Consider the following 18,772-nt stretch of genomic DNA (forward strand, 5'->3'; position numbering starts at 1 on the left):
GGCCAAGAGCCTTAGTTTTATTAAACCATAAAATGGAGAAATAATATGTATGGATGAGAGGATACGTAACACACTAAAGTCATTTAAAGAGGGTTTAGCTTTAATTAAGGAGAAATTGATTTCAACGTGTTTTTCAATAGTTTTAATCATTTTTAATACCAGCCTTATATAAAATGATACAGTAAAAATGTATTATGCTCATGTTGTAACTGTAATATTTATTATTTCAGGCCTAATTCTATTCCGAGTCATTTATTAATTTAACTTCTTGTGAATAATGCGTCTAATCTCAAAAGATGCTTCTGCAGCCCCTTTAAAAAAAAAACACACACAAACAAAAGAAAAACTCTATTTCCCATGTTGCATTTGGAGGGGGGGGCGTCGTCACAGTCTTTCATTGCTGCACGCTGCATAGCGGGCATGAGCTGAGCTGTTAATAACTCAATAATATTCCAGGTTTCGGTCCCGGTTCCCAGACTCGTGTGTCGGTCCAGACGGTCAGCATGGCTTCGGAGGAGGACACCGCTCTGCTGCTCCTGATCTTCCAGCACCTGAAGGTGAACGGATACCGGAAAGCTGCGAAGGTGCTGCAGAAAGACGTCGCGCAGGTATATCTCGTCTGGGTCTAATTATTCACACATTTGCAGCCTGATGTAGTTTAAAACCGACCGGACTTCATTCTTCCTCGCTAACTTTAGTTTTTCTGGTCATATTGATGGTTTTATCTGATATTTCTTGCGCCTCTTGCATGTTTTGTAAGACACCAGAATTAAATATGAATGTGTTTTTCATGTGCAGTCTGTACATTGCTGCCCAGCTTCGTGTGTAAACGCACGTGTCTGCCCCTCCTTCTGGCCTCCTGGAGGAAAAGAACATTATGTTTCAGCAGCTGCACGCTTCTGGACACTGGCCCCCATTCAGAGCCTCCTCACATTCATGTCGCCTTTAACCATAAAAGTTGTTAGTTTTCAGTTAAATGTTCCAGACCTGCGACGGTTAGTCAATTAATCTATTAGTTGATCTACAGTAATTGAATGGGCAACTATTCACTATTCAATTCTCACAGAAAATTCACAAAATTTGCTTGAATCAAGTTTCCACAATGTGGATATCTGAAGCAGTGCGAACACATTTTGTTAGATGTTGGTGTTACAACAGACCCTAGGAAAGATCTGTTCTGTTATAGAGCCCACAACAACCTAATAACGACTACATTATGTTAATAAATCAGCTATAACCAATTATAACACTAATAGTTGCAGCCCAACAATGACCATAGTGCATATACATTGTCACGATGCAACCACAGACATTAAGTCTGTAACGAAAGTTAAACATTGCATAATTAAGGTTTTTTTCAGTATATTCTATAAACTCAATAAATTTCAATATAAACCTAGTTTAAAACCCGACCTGTTGAGGTTTGTTAAACGATCAAACCTTTGTGTGTTTTCAGTAATGCTGCTTTTATTTGATTGCTGTTAAACGTACACAGAAAAAGATTACACACGTCTTATTACTGATGTCTAACATTAGGAACACTGAGCTTTTGTCAGTCACACGTTTCAGGTTTCCGGCTGGTCGGCCATAAACATCGTTAAAAGTTGCTGTCGGACTTTTAGGAAGACTAGAATTGAGAAAAACATTATTCTTTCAGGCATTCTCTAAATTCAAAACCTGCCGTCGCTCCGACGCTCCCACAGAGGCCATGTTATGTTTGAGCATCGTTCCCCCGTCTGATCTTTTCATCCTCTCACTCTCTCGTATTGTCTCCTACGTTGCTGCATGACTTCATTTCCGGGAGCTTGTGGCATCAAAGTGGAAGCATTCCCGAGCCACCGGAAATTTGACGTTTCCCTTTGAACTCTTCTTTTTGTTTAATCTACATCATCACAGTTGAGTTACAGGAATATTGTCTGTGTGTGTGTGTGTGTGTGTGTGTGTGTGTGTGTGTGTGTGTGTGTGTGTGTGTGTGTGTGTGTGTGTGTGTGTGTGTGTGTGTGTGTGTGTGTGTGTAGGTGGAGACACCGGAGGAGAGCTCCAGCCTCCATGATATCTACACGAGCTGGATTAAGTGAGTCAAACAGGAAGTGTGGACCTTTTTTAAATCACGTTAATTACCTATGTTTTTGTCAGTATGTATATTGTCGCAGGTCGCGACGTCCAAAGAGCTCAGCTGTCTCTGAACAGGATGTCACTGTTCGTTAGCGTGTCTCCCTGTGAGTGACTGCCTGGCGTTCGGCCCAGTGCATTCTGGGATTTAAATCCTCGCTGCCCTGGAAGGGATTAAACAGGCAGCGGATGACATCAGCTCACGATTTCCTGCCGTGAATCCCACACTAAAGTCACGCGAATCCAGTCGATGAAAAGCTCTCAAACTCGTGTTTATAACTCAACAGCTGTTCAATAAATGTTGTTTCCCTGAGATCCCAAAGATGAGACGGTGCTCATCTCTGTAGTAAAAGTCAAACACGACAATACTTCAATCAAAGCAGAAGTATGCAAATCACACATTTTGTGTAGTTCACTCTCGGGAGCTTCTTCTTCCTTCTGCTCATCAAGTCATGTACAAACACATCTGCTCCTGTCACACTGATTTACTCTGGTTGTTCACATCGCTCAGACTCTTCATCACGACTCTCACAAAACATCTGTCGTTCTTGGCCGCTCGACACACGACGGACGGGTCCCCAGTCAGCTTTCTGCAGATTAAAGCTTTCGACGGGTTTTCACTCGTCAGGAATTTATTTCCTCCCAAACACGTTACACGAGCTGTCAGGAACTTCTAAACACATTTATGACGGATGAATGCTTGAACTGTGTCCCAGATCCATACTGCGCTCTGATTCTGTACAGCATGTACGACATGCTAATATGCTAATAACAAAAACAACTCTTTGGTTGTTAAACTTAATAAACGAAGAAAGCAAAAAGTCTTAAGATTGATAACTTGTATTTGTTTTCTGAGATCTTTCTGGAGCTGTTTAGCCACCTTCCACTATTTATCTTAATTCTTTCCAGCTGTGAGCAGATCCTCCGTTTCCTTTGTGCATTGCATTGTGGGAAAAAAGTATCAAATAACGGCACACTCAAAAACAAAGTGTATACGGTTGCACGCTGTCTGCTTTAAGTAGAATTTATGTTGCCACTTTTCCACTGTAAACATGCTTATAATTAGTATATATGTTTATGCGACCGTAGGTATTTAAAATGTGTGTGTTGTGTTGCAGGCTCTGCTCTCTGGCTCAGCAGGCCAAGCAGGAGACGGAAGACATCACTACTGTGAAGAAGAACAACATCAAACCAGAACCTGCCACCAGCGAAGAAGAAGAAGGAGGCGCAGACACTAAACTCTCCAACGTCACAGAGGAAAATAATGTGGATGCCAAACCTCTACCTGGTACGTTAGTTGTTGTTGTTATCAGTTGTATAATTCATACGTTTTAAGCAATAACTCCTGAACAACTGTTGTGTATTTTGTGCCCGCGCTTCAGAGCCTGGGACAGATGGTGTCGAGTCATCCGCTGCAGAGCTGCCCTGTGAGGAGGGAGACGCTGACACGGCCTCTGAGCCGCCGCAACCTGCAGAGGAAACCAGGACAACGAACTCAGACAGTGAAGAAGAAGAGAAAGAGGACGAGGAAGCAACAGAGCAAGAGGTGAGCATAGAGAGGCAGATATGAACACATCCTAAAAAAAAACAATCGAATCATAACCGAGAATCAACAGATTCAGAAGCAGGCTGATGATTGGACGGTCACCAGATTTAATCCTTGAAGACTCAGGCATCAAACCTTCAGCTGCAGCCACCAGATGAGAAAGAGAGAGATTTCCCTTTTTCTTCTTTGGTGGTATTTTGATCTGGTCTGCCATCACACTTTAGTTTGTATTTAAGTGGAGAACAAAGAAACGGGTGTTTGTGTCTGCAGTAGAAAGATAGCGAGCACGCTTCATCCAGACCCTAAAAATATGTGACAGCAATCATTGATTTCTTCTCTTTTTCTTGCTTATAATACAATATATCAGAAATCATGTTTTTTATGACGTGTATACATGAATTAGCTTCCTGTGAGAGGACAGACTGTGTTCTGAGGGCAATAAAGCATCGATCTGCTGAAACAATCATCTAATCAACTACAATCAAGTGTTGGAGAAACTAAAAAAGGAAGTTTCAAATAGTAACTTGTCTTTCACTGGTCTGTCTCACAATAACACACACACACACACGCACACACACACACACACACACACACACACACACACATAGCTGTTGTGCAGTCACTGTAATAATGTGTTGATAAATGGACAGTAGCTCCAGTGTTGTTATATGCCTCTGAAATACACACAGACTCATTTCATGTCTACTCGTCTCGTCTGTAAGTTTGTGTTCGTTTGTTATTACAAGAGTGTGTGTGTGTGTGTGTGTGTGTGTGTGTGTGTGTGTGTGTGTGTGTGTGTGTGTGTGTGTGTGTGTGTGTGTGTGTGTGTGTGTTCTTTTCTGTCGGACCAGTGATGCAGCAGATGATGCTGTTTGGACAGAATGATACTCTTGTGTGTTAATGTCTCTGTGGTTCTGTCTACAAGCTCACAGTCACTTTGGTTTGTGTCTGACAGCAGAAGATTTGTAGTTTTTAATAGATTTTTCTCTCCGCTCAGACGAGTACAGCGACGTGACACTTCACTTTTACTTTCAACGGAACAAAATTAAAGAATTCAATTAAAAGCAGACCGGTTTTTAGTTTCTTTGATTCTTCAAAACAACCTCAAAGAGACTCAAAACGAGTGCGGAGAAAGGCCAAACCATTCTAAAGTCTGAGAGTCTCTGTCCTGTGGAGAGGTGGTGGGGCCTCTTGCAGGTCTGGGCCTTGGGGCCTCATTGTCTCATAATCTGCCCATGACCCCGAGGCATTGTGGGGAAGACAGAACGTATGAAGGTCTCTTCATGGTCTTCTAACCGCCCACCTGTTGATATTTTGCAGTCAGCTCCCGTCGAAGTGTCTGCTGAGGCCTCTAACAAGGCAGAGAGTTCCAGCGCCGACTCTGAGGAGGAGGAGGAGGTGGAGTCCGGCCCGGCCGAGCCCGGACCAGCTGCCTCTGATGAGGCTGAGGATCAACTCGTGGCCCCTGATGCCTCCAGCGACAGCAGCCAGGAGCCTAAAGAGGACGACGATGAGCTGACGCAGGTTAGTGACTCGAGGCTGAAGCCAAAGTATGTGATTGTGAAAGACCCGTCCAACAAACCTGCGTTCACTTTTGACTCCTGTACTTTAAAGTGCTGCCAAAATATTCACATCTATTGAAATCTATTTAGATTTGTCCTGCATTGGAGCCACCAAACAGCTCTCTGCTCTGTATATTCTCCGTCCTGCTACAGAAATGAGCAGAAATGTTAATCAGTTTCCGCCACAACTCGTAGAAACTGTGAGTGTTTGTTGACTCCTGGCGCGGCCGAGCCTCTTTCCCCCCTCGGCTCACTCTCTGCACATCTGAAACCTATTTAGCGGAGGATTGTGACTCGCTCTGAGGGGCATTGTTTGTGCTGTTTAGCCTCCAGGAGGAAACACTGAGAGCAGTTATTCTTTGCTGAGTCATCAGGTCTTTAAGAGTATTCAGGCATGTGGAGGTTTGGGATTAAATGTCACCATACCTGTAAACCCTACAGTCAAAAGAAAAAGATTTTTTTTTAAATCAGAAGCTGCATCGTTTCATATTTAATCTTTAGTTTCTCTGCTTTGTTTTCTTTCCTCAGGAGACAGAAGAAACGTCTGCATGTGAACAGACAGCCGTCAATCCAGCAGAGGTCTCAGAGGAGGAGGAAGGCAGCGCTGCTCAGGTGCAGAATTAGTTCATATTTACATGTTTGTTCATATTTATCGTGGACAGAACCCGTTTATTCATTGTTTGATGTTTACTTTCCCAAAAACCTAATTATACAAGATGTAATTATTGCCAAAGAATCCGGATTATGAAAGTGTTCACGTACGAGCAGCATGTTGGTCACACGTTGTTTAAATCAGGAGTGAATGAACTGCTGCTCAGCAGCTCTATGTTGCTCACAGTGACTGAACAGAATCCAATCTGTGTCATGAATAGCAAACAGAAAGTAGAAAGAAACTCTCTGTTTGGTGTTTGTTGACCTGTTGATTCCTCTTGGCAGGTGACCAATGACCAGCCGGCAGAGAGCGAGGCCCCGCCCCCTGCAGGTAACGAACCACCAATGAGACGCTTGATAACCGGCTTGTTCTTTACGTTATGCGTGGCATCTTTTCTCGCCGCTCTGACAGGAATCACAAGCTGTTGTGAAGAAACGGCTCAGAGGTCTTTTCCTTTTTTTTTACAGCAGATGTCAAAGCTGCTGAGGAAAGACCACACGACGGTCGTTACATTTATTATGAAAATCTAGACAGGAAGGATGCTTCATAAGACGGTATCAGGTGTCACCTGGTGATGCTTTATTAAAGTCATTGTAAGCGTGAGAGAGCAGGGTACGCATGAAGCTGGCAGAGCAGGTAAAGTGGGAAAAATAGGGTTTTTATTCACCCAAAGTATGTACAATTAAGGTAACAAAATCAAGCTAAAGTGACAAATCAGAATAACTATATAAACTTATAATTGCACTAAAGTCTAAGTACAACATAATGAACTTAGTGGGTGCTCTTGTGAACAAGGGACACTCCTCCCCATCTCCTAACTGCATGATATATATACACTACGCTGGCCAGTCCATAGTTAATTGCAGGGGTGTGACGACGTTCCGCCGCTGTGGTGCAGATGTAAAGGCTCCTGATAACACCCCTCTTACTGTTGTTGAATGGTACAGTCCAATTGTCCACACTGATCTACTTAGAGGTGTGATGCAGCTGCTCAGTGTTTTGCCAGAAGGAAAGTTAACTCTTTGATCAACCGTAACCTAACATTATCTGATCGCGTGCACTCGATCTAGAAATATAAAGTCAGTCAGAACAAGTGTGTTCATGTCTCGCATCATAATTTAAAGAACAGTGAAACAGAACCTGGTTGATGGTTTGGCTAGTTTGCGGCTGCGACAATAAGGTTTTGGATTTAAGAAAAAGAAATGTTTTAGAATAAATGTTTTTTATTTATTTACTCAAACTGTGGCTTAAATTAATCGATGGTGGATCATTATGGTCTGCATTCTGCAAGTGTTTTTAGATTTATTTGGAACAGACCTTTAAAAGATATCCACTAATCTTGAAATGCAGTTTTAAAAGTGTCATTTAATTCACAGATCTTTGTATTTTATTTCCTTTCTATTAGCGGCATTTTGTCTCTTGCTGTTTAAATGCAGAACTTTTGGATCATTTGATTTTATTTGAGGGGAAACGAGGGAAAAGAAAGTAAAACACAGCGCAGAATATTTTACCATGATGCACTTGGACTCATCGCCAACACTTGTTAAGCGTTTGAAGGATCGCTGCCAAAGCCGAGAGAAACCGCTCTGCTCAGCTCTGCTCAGAGGAGTTTTCCACATCGTCAGTCACTTGTTTAACTTCTCTCAGGTGTGTGTTAAGCTTGTCGGAGCTCGTTAAGCAAACCGGAGTGACGACTAGTCAGAGAATTACACCTGGAACTCAAGTCGCCTCATTTAACAAAGTGTTTGAAATGAATTCCTGACTTTAGGGCAGAAGCCCTTTTTTTTGTCTCAGCAGACGTTTTGACTTGTCAAACTACCGGTAAGAACGTCACTAATCGCTGCGTTGCATTGGAATAATTGCTGGAATCGAGCCACAGTTAATTGGTTCCACCTGTGGTTTTGTTGCCCCAACAATGAAAACGTCTGCTGAGTTCGAGAGCGATAAAGAAATGAGAGCGCTCTGTTATCAGAACTGAAGGAAGCAACATTTACTCAGAAAATAACTCTTTAAACAGTTTAAATGACGTTGAAATGGCTTTTTATTAGCCGTGCTCCACCGTCATGACACGTCTTCTTTTTAGTGAGATGCATCAACAATGGTTGAATTTCATTGCCATTCAGTTTAGTGTCACCATCAGACCAAACATTTCCATCTTTCATATACTTTGTTTTATCACCAAATACCTGCAAAACTGATGATGTCCCGAGGGACACATCAGAGCTGTAGAGCCTCTTGTTTATTTACACAGAATCTAATGGTGAAATATAACTGCACCAAACTCTTGTTAACGATAAGCTGGTCTGCCACCGGTCATGTGGCGACTTCGGAGGCAGGTTGGCCTTGTGTGCTGTGATGATTTTGGCTTGTGATTAACACACCGGTCACATTTCAGTTTTAATGGAAACTCAACATTTGGTGTTCGTCAGCACTGTTATGAAAGAAGGAAATAACAGGAAATAACAGGAGGACCAGCTTTAAAAGTGACATTTTCTTCTTGTTAGAAAAGTACTGTGCGGATTCAAGCCAATGCGAAGAAAAGTTTTAAATTTGAAAATGGAATTTGGTGAGATGGTAGCATTAGTTTTTAATTGGCTCAGTCTGTTTTATAATCTCACCTTACATTTGACTTGGTCTCATTTCTTTGTTAGTTTCACTGTTATTGTTTCTGCTCTTTAGTGGTTCGGATTAAGGATTAAACATCTTCTTCTTCAGATGTCTCCAAGTGTCATTTTGGGTTAAAACCTCTTATACTCCTGAAGTACCAAACAAATACATCAGATAAACACGATGTTCTGCCCCCACATTTCTGTGTTGTAGAATGTCATTGCATTTTCATGCTCATATTTATCCCTCCTCTCTCGCCGTAGTTAGTGCCTCGTTGTTTTTTTGATTCTAATGAGAGGACACGCTGCACGTGCTGCACTAACGTTCCACTTTTTCTATTTGGTAGCCTTGAGAGACCTTTGTCTGTAAGTAATTCTTTATGCAGCATGACAATATGTACGAATGTAATATTCTATTCTATTTGCTCGTTTAGTATAGCATTTGTGTCGTATTAAATGCTAATCGTGATTAGCATTTCTCCATTGGCGGTGATGTTAAAATTAGCTTAGAAGCTAGCTAGTCGGACACGTTACCTGATGGCCATAAGTCCTGAAACCCTTCTTCGGATTCCTGGGTCTTTATTTCACGGATCTACTGTTAGCTGTCTGCTAAGCTTTCCTGCACAAAGCAAGAGCAGAATAGACGATATAATGACGAAACGTTTTTCATCTTTTCTTCAGAACCTGATTCTGAAAATCCAAATCTGAAAAAGGAGGAAAAGACGTCTGAGGTACAATGAACGATTACCTTTAAGGCCTTAACGAGAACAGTACAGTCTTGTTAGGAGAGAAGCTAAACAAACAGTTAGTGGTAATTATTACTTGTAATGGTAATAATACTGAGTTGTTGTCTGTGTGTTCACTCAGAACCTCACCGCGCTGAAGCCTGAAGACGAGACACAGACAGCAACAACCCCGGAGGAACCCATCACTGGTAACAGACAGTAGTATATGTTAAATATAGTTTACATTGAGTTCTAGCAGTGAACTTCAACATATTGATCTAATTAATATAAGTCTATACTAACAAACACTTTGATTGTGCTCTAAACAAAATATTACAACTAACTTTTTAACACATTATTTATTACCAAATAAATCATGTGGATTTCTTTTTAAATGTCAGTAACCACCAGGTGTAAATATTACATTTTTTATGAGTAAAAATATACAAAACTTCAATGGTGATCTCTAAGTCACATGACTGATGAAGTCTAGATATCTGGAAACGTTTGGGGAATAAAGAGCTCAAAGGATTATGCCGTTTTATTTCTTTCTTATTTTCTATTCCTGCATCGTTGGACTTCTAGTGTTGCTTTTGTCACAAGTCTCTTTCTTAGCATGTCTCTCTGTTCTGTTGTAGAAAAGGCAATGGCAGCAGACAAGCAAGGAGTCCCGGATATCTCCATCATCCTCAACGTCGAAGTCGAAGACAGCGACGCAACCGTGCAGGAAACCAGCCAACCGCTCCCCGAGGAGGCTGCAGAGTCCTGCACAGATGCCAAAACTCCCAAGAAGAAGAAGAAAAAGAAGAAGAGCAAAGAGGGCGTCGAGGCGCCGACTGCAGATGCACCGAGCACCGACTCATCCAACGTAGAGGCATCCTGTGATGCTCCTCTTTCCACCAAGAGTGCCAAAAAGAAGAAGAGAGACAAAAGGAGAGCCGAGGAGGCGGTGAAGAAAGAGGAGGTCGTGTCTCCGGCCACTTCATCAGAGAAGAAGAAGACCAAGAAAAGGAAAAGTGAGCAAGATGAAGAGGGAACTCCCGTCACTCCTTCAGAAAATCAAATTAAAAAGAGTAAGGTGGAAGAGGAGAAGAGCGAAGTAGTAGAAGTGGAGGAGGAGAAGGTGGAGAATCTTGCAAGTCCAGCCCAGACAACGGAGAAAAAGAAGAAGAAGAAGAAAAAGACACCGGAGATGCAGTCTGGTGAAGGACCAGCAGAGGGAGACAAAGCCACAGAAAAGAAGCAGGAAGCCACAGGTAGTCAAAAAATGTCTCTCTCCTTCTCCTGAATACATGAAGTCTCAACGCTGACGACCCTTTAATCATCAGTGTTAGTGGATTTATGTTCTATACTTAAGTACAATTTGATGAACTTTCCTTTTCAAGCTACTATATATATTTCTACTTCTAGTTACTTATTCACCAGGTGTCAGATAGAAATGGTGCATCAAAGAGGAAGCTATGAAAATGATGTGATTTGCACATTTCCCCTTTCTTAACTCCTTTTTAGACTCGTCTCTGCTCTCCTCGACCAAAAAGAGACGCGGTTTCAGGACAAAACTGAGCCGGAGGAAGAGATCGAGGATCCTGAAACAAGAGGATGAGGGGAAGAAGAAGAGCAGCGTCACTTCCGCACCGACTGCAGAAAGCCCGAAGCTCAACGGCAAAAAGAAGTCAGTAGAGGTTTTCTTTGGCTTCTGTCTGTTCTTCACATCATGAACGCTGTTAATACTACTTTGTCAGCGGTTGTAAATGTACATAGATTTAAATTTAATGAAGTAACAACAATATGTATTGAAATATGGGATTAGAGATTTACTTCAATACCTAAATAGTTAAACAAACAACATGAAAAAACAATGGAAATGTAAAACAAACGAAAAAATTAATCTTTTTTTTTGTCATACGTAGAAAAAGTAGGAGAAACCATTAAACATATTTGCAATATGAAATACATAATGTGTATTTAGTGGAAGTTTACAGTGTTAAAGGGGAAATATACATTAATTAGCATAACATTAGCATATATAATAATGCAGAACAGGTTAACGTTAACGTTTAGAAAAGACAATAAAATATGCACAGTTACCAAATATTTTTATTGAAATTAACACGATTCATTCTTCCAGACAAAAACGGACCCAAGAGGCAGCGGAGGAGACGCCTCGACCAAAACCAGCCAAAAGACCTCAACATGATCCTCCTCAGGAGAACGACGACACACCAACGAAGAAGAAGAAAAAAGTTAAAGTGAACACGGAACAAGAAGAGAACTCCTCAAAGGAAAACCAACCGCCAAAGACGAAGAAGAAGAAGAGATTAGTGACGGAGGATGAAAGCGGTGCGGTGAGCTCCGAGCCTCCTGAAATGGACTCGACTCCACTTTCAAAGGAAAAGAAGAAGATAAAGAAGATGAAGGCTGAAGTTGAGGAGACAACGGAGAGCTCAACTCCCATCGCTGTGAGCCACGACGGACCAGAGAAAACGAGTGAGAGACTTTCTCATTGTTCATCGTTTTAGAATGAATTATATCTTCATTGTTAAAACTTTTATTGACTTATTGAAGAGTCAATAAATGAAAGTGCTCATCAGCATTTTGTGTTTAAACGTGATCTTCACATTTTAGTTTTTTAAGAATTAAGAAAGTTGTGAAATGTCAACAACATCTAACATGAAGAAGTACAAAACTGAAGCACTTAGTGGACACAAACGAGTGGTTTTTGATCCATGAATTAAATTGTCTTGCTGTTCTTGTGGATCACACGTAATAACTGATATTCATGGTTCATGTGACTGATTTGCAGAGAGGAACCGGTTAAAGGAGAAACCGGCTGCAGACGAACAAACTCCTCCGGCTTCTTCTACGGTGAGAAACACGTCTGAAACAAAACGCAAACAAATCTGACTTTCAGTGACAATACTCGCATTAGAGGTTTAATTCACACGTGTGTGTGTTTGACTGCGTTGAACAAAACATGAACAAAATATATTTCACAAAGGTCGAAGAGCAGGATTTTAGTTTTAGAAGCGACTTTGAGACACTTTTTTATTTCCTGCTCGTTGTATTTCATATATCGTACTTTTGTTTATTTGAGTTGATGTTTGTTTGTTTTTCTTCTTTCTGATATTTCCAGAAAAAGAAATCCCTCAAAAAGAAGAAAATCTCCCAACAGACGATCATCTCTGAATAAATGTTGGTAAGTTGAATGTTTTCACTTCTTGTTTATGAGGCAGGAAGTTAGAAAGATGCTTGTTTTTAAGGTTTTTATGTTTTTACATTTTAGATCCTTTAAAATGAGCTGTGCAACTTTTCTCTGTCTGTAGCTGCTATCCATGAATCATCTCACTTATGATTAAAAAACATTTCCTGAGATGTTTTTATTGTTTTTTTTACCTTCAAGGAGTTATTGTTAAAAGAAATAATGGCAACAAAAATAAATAATAAAATGCCCCAAATCACTTTAAAATGAAATGGAAAAACATAATTGAAAGCACAGAAGTGAAATAATAATAATGTTGTTCGTCTCCTTTCAGTTGAAGCACAGAGATCTATTGTGCTGTAGTGATGACTCATCAGGATGTTCTATCCCCCCCCAGTGATTTCTCTGATCAGTCAGGAGAACGACTGTATCTTGGACCTGAAAGCCCCCAAAACAACGAGACAATCTGCTTCATGTTTGTGCCTTCACTCCTGTTTCTGTCTGTCTGAGATGAAAGAACATCTGCTCTCAGAAAAAGAGATATTTCTGAGAGAACATCAGTGTTTTTAGTCTTGTGCTCTAAAACTGTGAAAACAGATCAACTAACAAACCTTCAGCTGATTGATGTTTCATCTTTAAATAAAAGATAATTGTTATAATTCAAAGATATGTTTCATAATATGAGCTTCCTAGTATTGCCCAACTGATACTGAATGTTTGAGGTCAGTACTGATGAAGTTAAATATGATATAAAGGACAATTACACATTTTAAATCCGACACAACACTTTTCTTTAAAGACTTCTGACCAAGACGCATACTGAACAGGACATGTTGGTGTTTAAGTCATCTTGTCAGTTCACTGGTGGACTTGCTCTTCATTAAATACTTAAAGGTGCAGTGTGTAGGATCTGGCGGCATCTAGTGGTGACGTTGCAGATTTCAAGCAGCTGAAACTTCTCCTGTATGCCAAGCGTGAATGAGAACCACGATATATAGAATTCACTTTCTGCTAATAGATCCCACTAAATGCTCCACACTGTTACTTTAAGCAATTCATTTCACTTCAATTCATCTTTCTCTTCAGCTCTGAATATGAATCTGACATTTAAGAACGACTTTAGGGGCTCGACAGTTTGTGACACTTGGAGCTGCAAAGACGTTTTAATGTGTCAAATCAGCAGGTTTGATGTGCTGCCCTCGGTATTACTGCTACTCTGCAGCTTTAATAATACAAACACTCCTCAGAGGCAATCTGCATCCCATCAAAACTAACTGATGGTGAAGATTATAAAGGGCAACGTTCACAATCGGACCATTTGTGTTCTTGTAAATGTGATTCAACAACACTGAGCGTGTCATTGAAGGCGTCCTCTGTTGGTTCATGTTCTGATGGGTACGATAGATGAGCTTTAAGGGAACAAGCTGTGAAACAGAAACATTTCTGAGCTTTTTGAATGTTTTTCTGTCAGTGAATGAACTGATGTTGATAGTTAAACATTTATTCTCCGTTGTTTGAGCTTTGTAGTAAAGAAGTAGTTTCTCAGTTTTGTCTTGAGGTAGAAACTCACGTTACATAAGAATTGTTTTTAGTTTTCTGTCAGTCACAAGCTGTGAAGTTCTGTTTGTGTTTGGAAATGGTTTTGTTGACACATTTCTGTTGTTTACACACTGTTTTTCTTATTAATCCCATAAACTCTAAACTATGCATCTGATTAAATCTCTGGGATGAAATGCTGAGATATGTGTTGCTGTTCTGAGGACCAACATGCGTGTGAGAGAAAATAAAACTCCTAACGGCTTTAATTTCTGCAGTATCGGTGAGTTCTGCTTCTTTCCCTTCATGCTTGTGCTCATGCTGCGTTCTTGTTATGAAGGAGATAAAAGTTTGTGACTTGAGAATACTGTTCAAGTCAAGATCCAAATGAAAAGCTCAAATAGCTCCTGAGAAAGCTGACAAATATGGAGAAGTTCACTGTTTAAGGTGATTAACGCTGAATTTAAAGTTGTTATAAATGCATAATGTGTTTAACTCCTATAAGACCAACTCAACAATCATTCAGTCATCTTGAGTCGTCTGATGACGTGAATGTTCACCAGTAAACATGGAGATCCACATCATCTGATGATGAGCACATTCCACATTCTTCTGCTCAACACAAACTCTTGAACTCTAAATCTGACGTCACACGAAACAGAAAACTCTGCATGTGATCAAACATCTGTTCATCTTCCATAGATGCATCAAGAGTTGAGGCTCAGGGATTAAAACTTTACATTTAACACATTTAAAAGTTTGAAGTTTCCATCAGATTCATGTTTATGTGTGAAATATGTTACATAAAGATTTGTGTCCTAAAACAAGTCATTTGGATTCTTGTAATCAGTTAAACATTTACATGAATACACAGTAATTCACTGATAATTCATTTAGTCTACCGAAACTAAACAAGTAGTGAAATGTATTTGTGTTTTTAAAGAACGTCACATTAAAGCTGCTGACAACAGAGTAGAGTGATGTGTTCATGTTGCTGCTCACTGGTTTCAGTTGCAAAGACCATTTGAACTGTTGCACATGTTAAGTTGTTAGTATTCTAGGTTTCCTCATTTAGTCATGTAATCGTCTGTTTCTTTAAATAAATAGTATTTCTCTTAAAGTCAGACATGAGTTTTCTTAAATGAGTCAAACTGATTTATTTTTCACACTTCACTTTGATACAAAGTGCTTCTTTGTAACAACATGAAGCTTATAAAGTTGAGCGGGATAAGTGGCTCCCCAAAATATAGAGCAGGAGATGAGGTCAGGACAAATGAAGCTTTAGAGAAAGTTGTTGAACACTTTTGGTGAAGCAAACTTTGAAAGTCGCCAACGATGTTGATTTAGATGTTTTATTGAAAACAAACAGAATATGACTCTTCAAGCTTAGAGTTTCATCAGTCAGGACTCAAAGGAAACCTGTGGATGAGACCTGTGGGTGATTCACTGACTCACTAAAGACTTTCAGCAAAGTAGATTTAGCAAAACAACAAGAACAACATTTAATCTGTTCTAGAAAATAAACATAATTTCACTTAAAGAAATCTTTACAAAGAGTGCTGAGAACTAAATATCTTTGATAAAAGAAGCTCTGGTGATTTCTCTCTTTAAGAGCCATGCAGTGGAAGAGAAACAACAACTAACAAATACATCAATACTAATATTTATCAAACATTTAAACCTCAGAGCAGTTTACATTTTCATGAAGAGAAATATCAGTTCAGGTCAACAAAGATCATCATGAGCAGTGATAGCCTCCATGGCTAAACAGACACAGAAAGGAGCTCCACCTAAAGAAACTCAAACATTTACACAACAAGAATGAGAAGATGTCAAAGTACCGCCCACAATGTTTGATTGACAGCTGAAGAACAATCAGCAATTAAGCAACAATGATGGAGACAAAATGAGTTTCAGGATTAAAACACAAACATTAATTTGCTGTTCCTTAAATCACTTCTGACTATTTTAGTTTACAGAACTCAGCAGTGGCTCCAAGATAATAAATCCTAAGTCCAGCATAGAGAGGCTGAGTGAATGTGGTCTGGACTCTGTGGAGGAGAGTCATGGTTTCAGAGACGCTGTAGAAAGACAGAATACCTGCTCTGTGATCCAGGTACACTCCTACTCTGGAGGACTGAGGACCAGAGACGGGAGTTTGGATCTTGTTGTACAAAAATGTAAAACTGTTTTTGTTACAATTTAACGCCCAAGATTTGTCATTGTTTCCAAATCCACTTTCATTCCAGCTCCCTGTTCTGCTGATATTCTTGTATGAGACTGCTACAAAAACTCCATCTCCTCTCCTCTCCACCTCCCAGTAACAACGTCCAGTCAGACTCTCTCTACTCAGGACCTGACAACAATATGAAGTGAATCTGTCTGGGTGACTAGAATAAGACTGATGTTTACTCATAACTGTTGCTTTTCTGTTCCCCTCAGATAATAACAGATGTGTGTGTACTGTGTTTGGATCCAGTGTGATTTCACTTGAATATCTTAAGAACTCAGCTCTGGTCTTGGGCTCTGCTTGTGAAGGTGACAGTAAAACGTCCACTTCAGTTACTGCCAGTGAGACGTTTGTCCACTTCTCTCTCAGAACGTCCTGTAGTTTATCTCTGACTTCTGACACAGCCGCCGTCACGTCCTCAAAGTAGCTCAGAGGACGGATATCGATGCCGGACGAGTCTGTAGGTTCTCTGAGTGGTGACAGTGAGGGGTAGTTGTGTAGAAACTGGTTGTGATCCTCTGTGTGTGAGAGCAGCTTCAGCTCAGCGTCTTTCCTCTTCAGCTCAGAGATCTCCTGCTCCAGCTTCTCCTGAAGCTCTTTGACTCGACTCACTTCACTTTTCTGCTGGGATCTGACCTGCTGCTTCACATCGGAGCTTCTTTTCTTCATGAGACGGATCAGCTCAGTGAAGATCTTCTCGCTGTCCTTGACCGCTTTGTCGGCAGAGCGATTGACGGCCTCCACCTCCTGTTGAAGCAGCTTCACGTCTTTCTCTCTGTCCTGGATTCTCTGCTGGATGTTTAGTTGATTCACCTCCAGCTCTCTCTGCCTCTCAGTCCTTTCTGCTGCAGCTGTGACTGTGTCGTGGCCTTTGTGTTCATCCACAGAGCAGAGGTAACAGATACACTGCTGATCAGTACGGCAGAACATCTTCATCACCTCATCGTGACGAGAGCAGATGTTCTCCTGGAGCTTCTTGGAGGGGTCCACCAGCTTGTGTTTCTCATAGGCAGGGCATTCATAGTGACGCTGGAGGTGTTTCTCGCAGAAAGAGATCACACACTGCAGACAGGACTTGATGGCTTTCCGTTTCCTCCCAGTGCAGACATCACAGGACACATCTTCAGGTCCAGCATAGCAGTGATCAGCAGGAGCAGCTTGGAGTCCAGTCTTCTTCAGCTCCTCCACTAAATCTGCTAACATGGTGCTTTTCAGCAGGACAGGCCTCGGTGTGAAGGTCTGCCTACACTGAGGGCAGCTGTGGAGTTTCTTCACATCCTCTTCATCCCAGAAGCTTTTAATACAGTTCATGCAGTAGCTGTGTCCACAGGGAGTAGTCACCGGATCCTTCAGTAGATCCAGACAGATGGAACAAGAGATGATTTCCCGATCCAGCTGAACTCCTTTCTGCGCCATTTCACCTCTCAGTAACAACGACTGTCAAATAGTTTAACTTTCTCTGAACAGAAACAATCTGTGTGTTCTCTTGCTACTGTGAATGATGAATCACTTCCCTCATATCACAACATCTTGTTTATAACTCTACTTTAGAGCTTCAGACCTGTGAAGGGGAGGGAACAAGCAAATACCTTGATAAGGTGGAGCTCACTGTGTTTGAGAGCAGGAGACATAGGGAGGAGTTTTCAGGCTCTACTGCATTCCACACGTGTAGCTTCATGTGAGAGGCCGGGTGTGTCAACTGTCAATACAACATGCAGTAAGAACAGTTATGACACTCAGCCTTCTTATATAAAGTCCATGTGCTCAGCTCATAACAATTAGAATTTCAATGTTATTCAGACTTTTCAGAAACGTTAAAGTAAAAACTCTGCTTCATTGTTCAGTGTTGTAATCTTGTTTTCTGACTTCCTGGTGAAGAACTGGGGAGAACAAAACAAACACATGAACAACTAGCTGTTATAAAAGGACAGACATGTGATGCTTCCTCCAGCCCTTCTGCTTCATCTGCTTTGGTTGGTGCATGTGCAGCCTCTTTCCAGCCTCCATTCCTGTGTTTACCTCAACAAGTCTCTCTTCCCATGAAGACAACACTGGCTCTACGTCAGCCTCTGAGGCCCAAGTCTGCTGAAATCATACGTAGCTCTATATGAATTGATCAGAAGAAGCAGTGGGGGGATGTCTGCTAACAGGAGTAGAGGTAATGGTTCATATTATTCTATTTACAAAGTGAACACAGAGACTTACAGCGAACCATCCTGGGCCCTGTTTCAGAAAGCAGGTTTAGTGAAAACTCTGAGTCAGTTAAGCTGCTCGTTGGCAGGTTTTCTTGAACAAACCCTGACTTTCTCTCCGTCTCCTCTCTCTCACAGAGTCAGACACACTGATACAGAATCAATGAATGAGGAAATGAAACAAACGTTCACTAGACGTCAGAATTCTGGTTTGTCAGTCGCTTCACCACCATGTTGGTTACACCCATCTTTAAAACTGTAGATGTGAAGGGGAGGGAACAAGGAGATATGTGGACAGAGTGGAGCCGGCTGTGTTTGAGAGCAGGAGGAAGAAGGAGGGGTTATCAAGCTGTGCTTCATTCCAGGAAGAGGAGCAGCACTAAGGTGGAACAATACAAGTACAGAGACAAGT

At 41.1% G+C, this 18,772-nt stretch overlaps 2 protein-coding genes across 2 annotated transcripts; one reads left to right on the plus strand and one right to left on the minus strand.

Moving 5' to 3' along the window:
* Positions 1–503: 503 nt before the first annotated feature.
* LOC306706013 (uncharacterized protein) lies at positions 504–14,232 on the plus strand (the record flags this gene model as incomplete). Its single annotated transcript, XM_079172925.1, has 15 exons — positions 504–608; positions 2,019–2,074; positions 3,231–3,400; positions 3,495–3,658; positions 4,979–5,182; positions 5,749–5,832; positions 6,157–6,202; positions 9,160–9,209; positions 9,346–9,412; positions 9,842–10,459; positions 10,713–10,875; positions 11,332–11,690; positions 12,007–12,068; positions 12,337–12,399; positions 12,737–14,232. The coding sequence occupies 14 exons, from the start codon at positions 504–506 to the stop codon at positions 12,391–12,393; spliced, it is 2,205 nt and encodes a 734-aa protein (XP_079029051.1). The 3' UTR covers positions 12,394–12,399; positions 12,737–14,232.
* A 1,044-nt stretch (positions 14,233–15,276) lies between these two features.
* Positions 15,277–17,680, minus strand: LOC306706215 (tripartite motif-containing protein 16-like). Its single transcript, XM_079173194.1, has one exon. It carries the CDS (start codon positions 17,582–17,584, stop codon positions 15,902–15,904), a length of 1,683 nt encoding a protein of 560 aa, XP_079029320.1. The 5' UTR covers positions 17,585–17,680; the 3' UTR covers positions 15,277–15,901.
* Positions 17,681–18,772: the final 1,092 nt, after the last annotated feature.

The sequence above is a fragment of the Pholis gunnellus genome (genome assembly GCF_910591455.1).
Source record: "Pholis gunnellus genome assembly, chromosome: 14".
NCBI classification, from domain to species: Eukaryota; Metazoa; Chordata; class Actinopteri; order Perciformes; family Pholidae; genus Pholis; species Pholis gunnellus.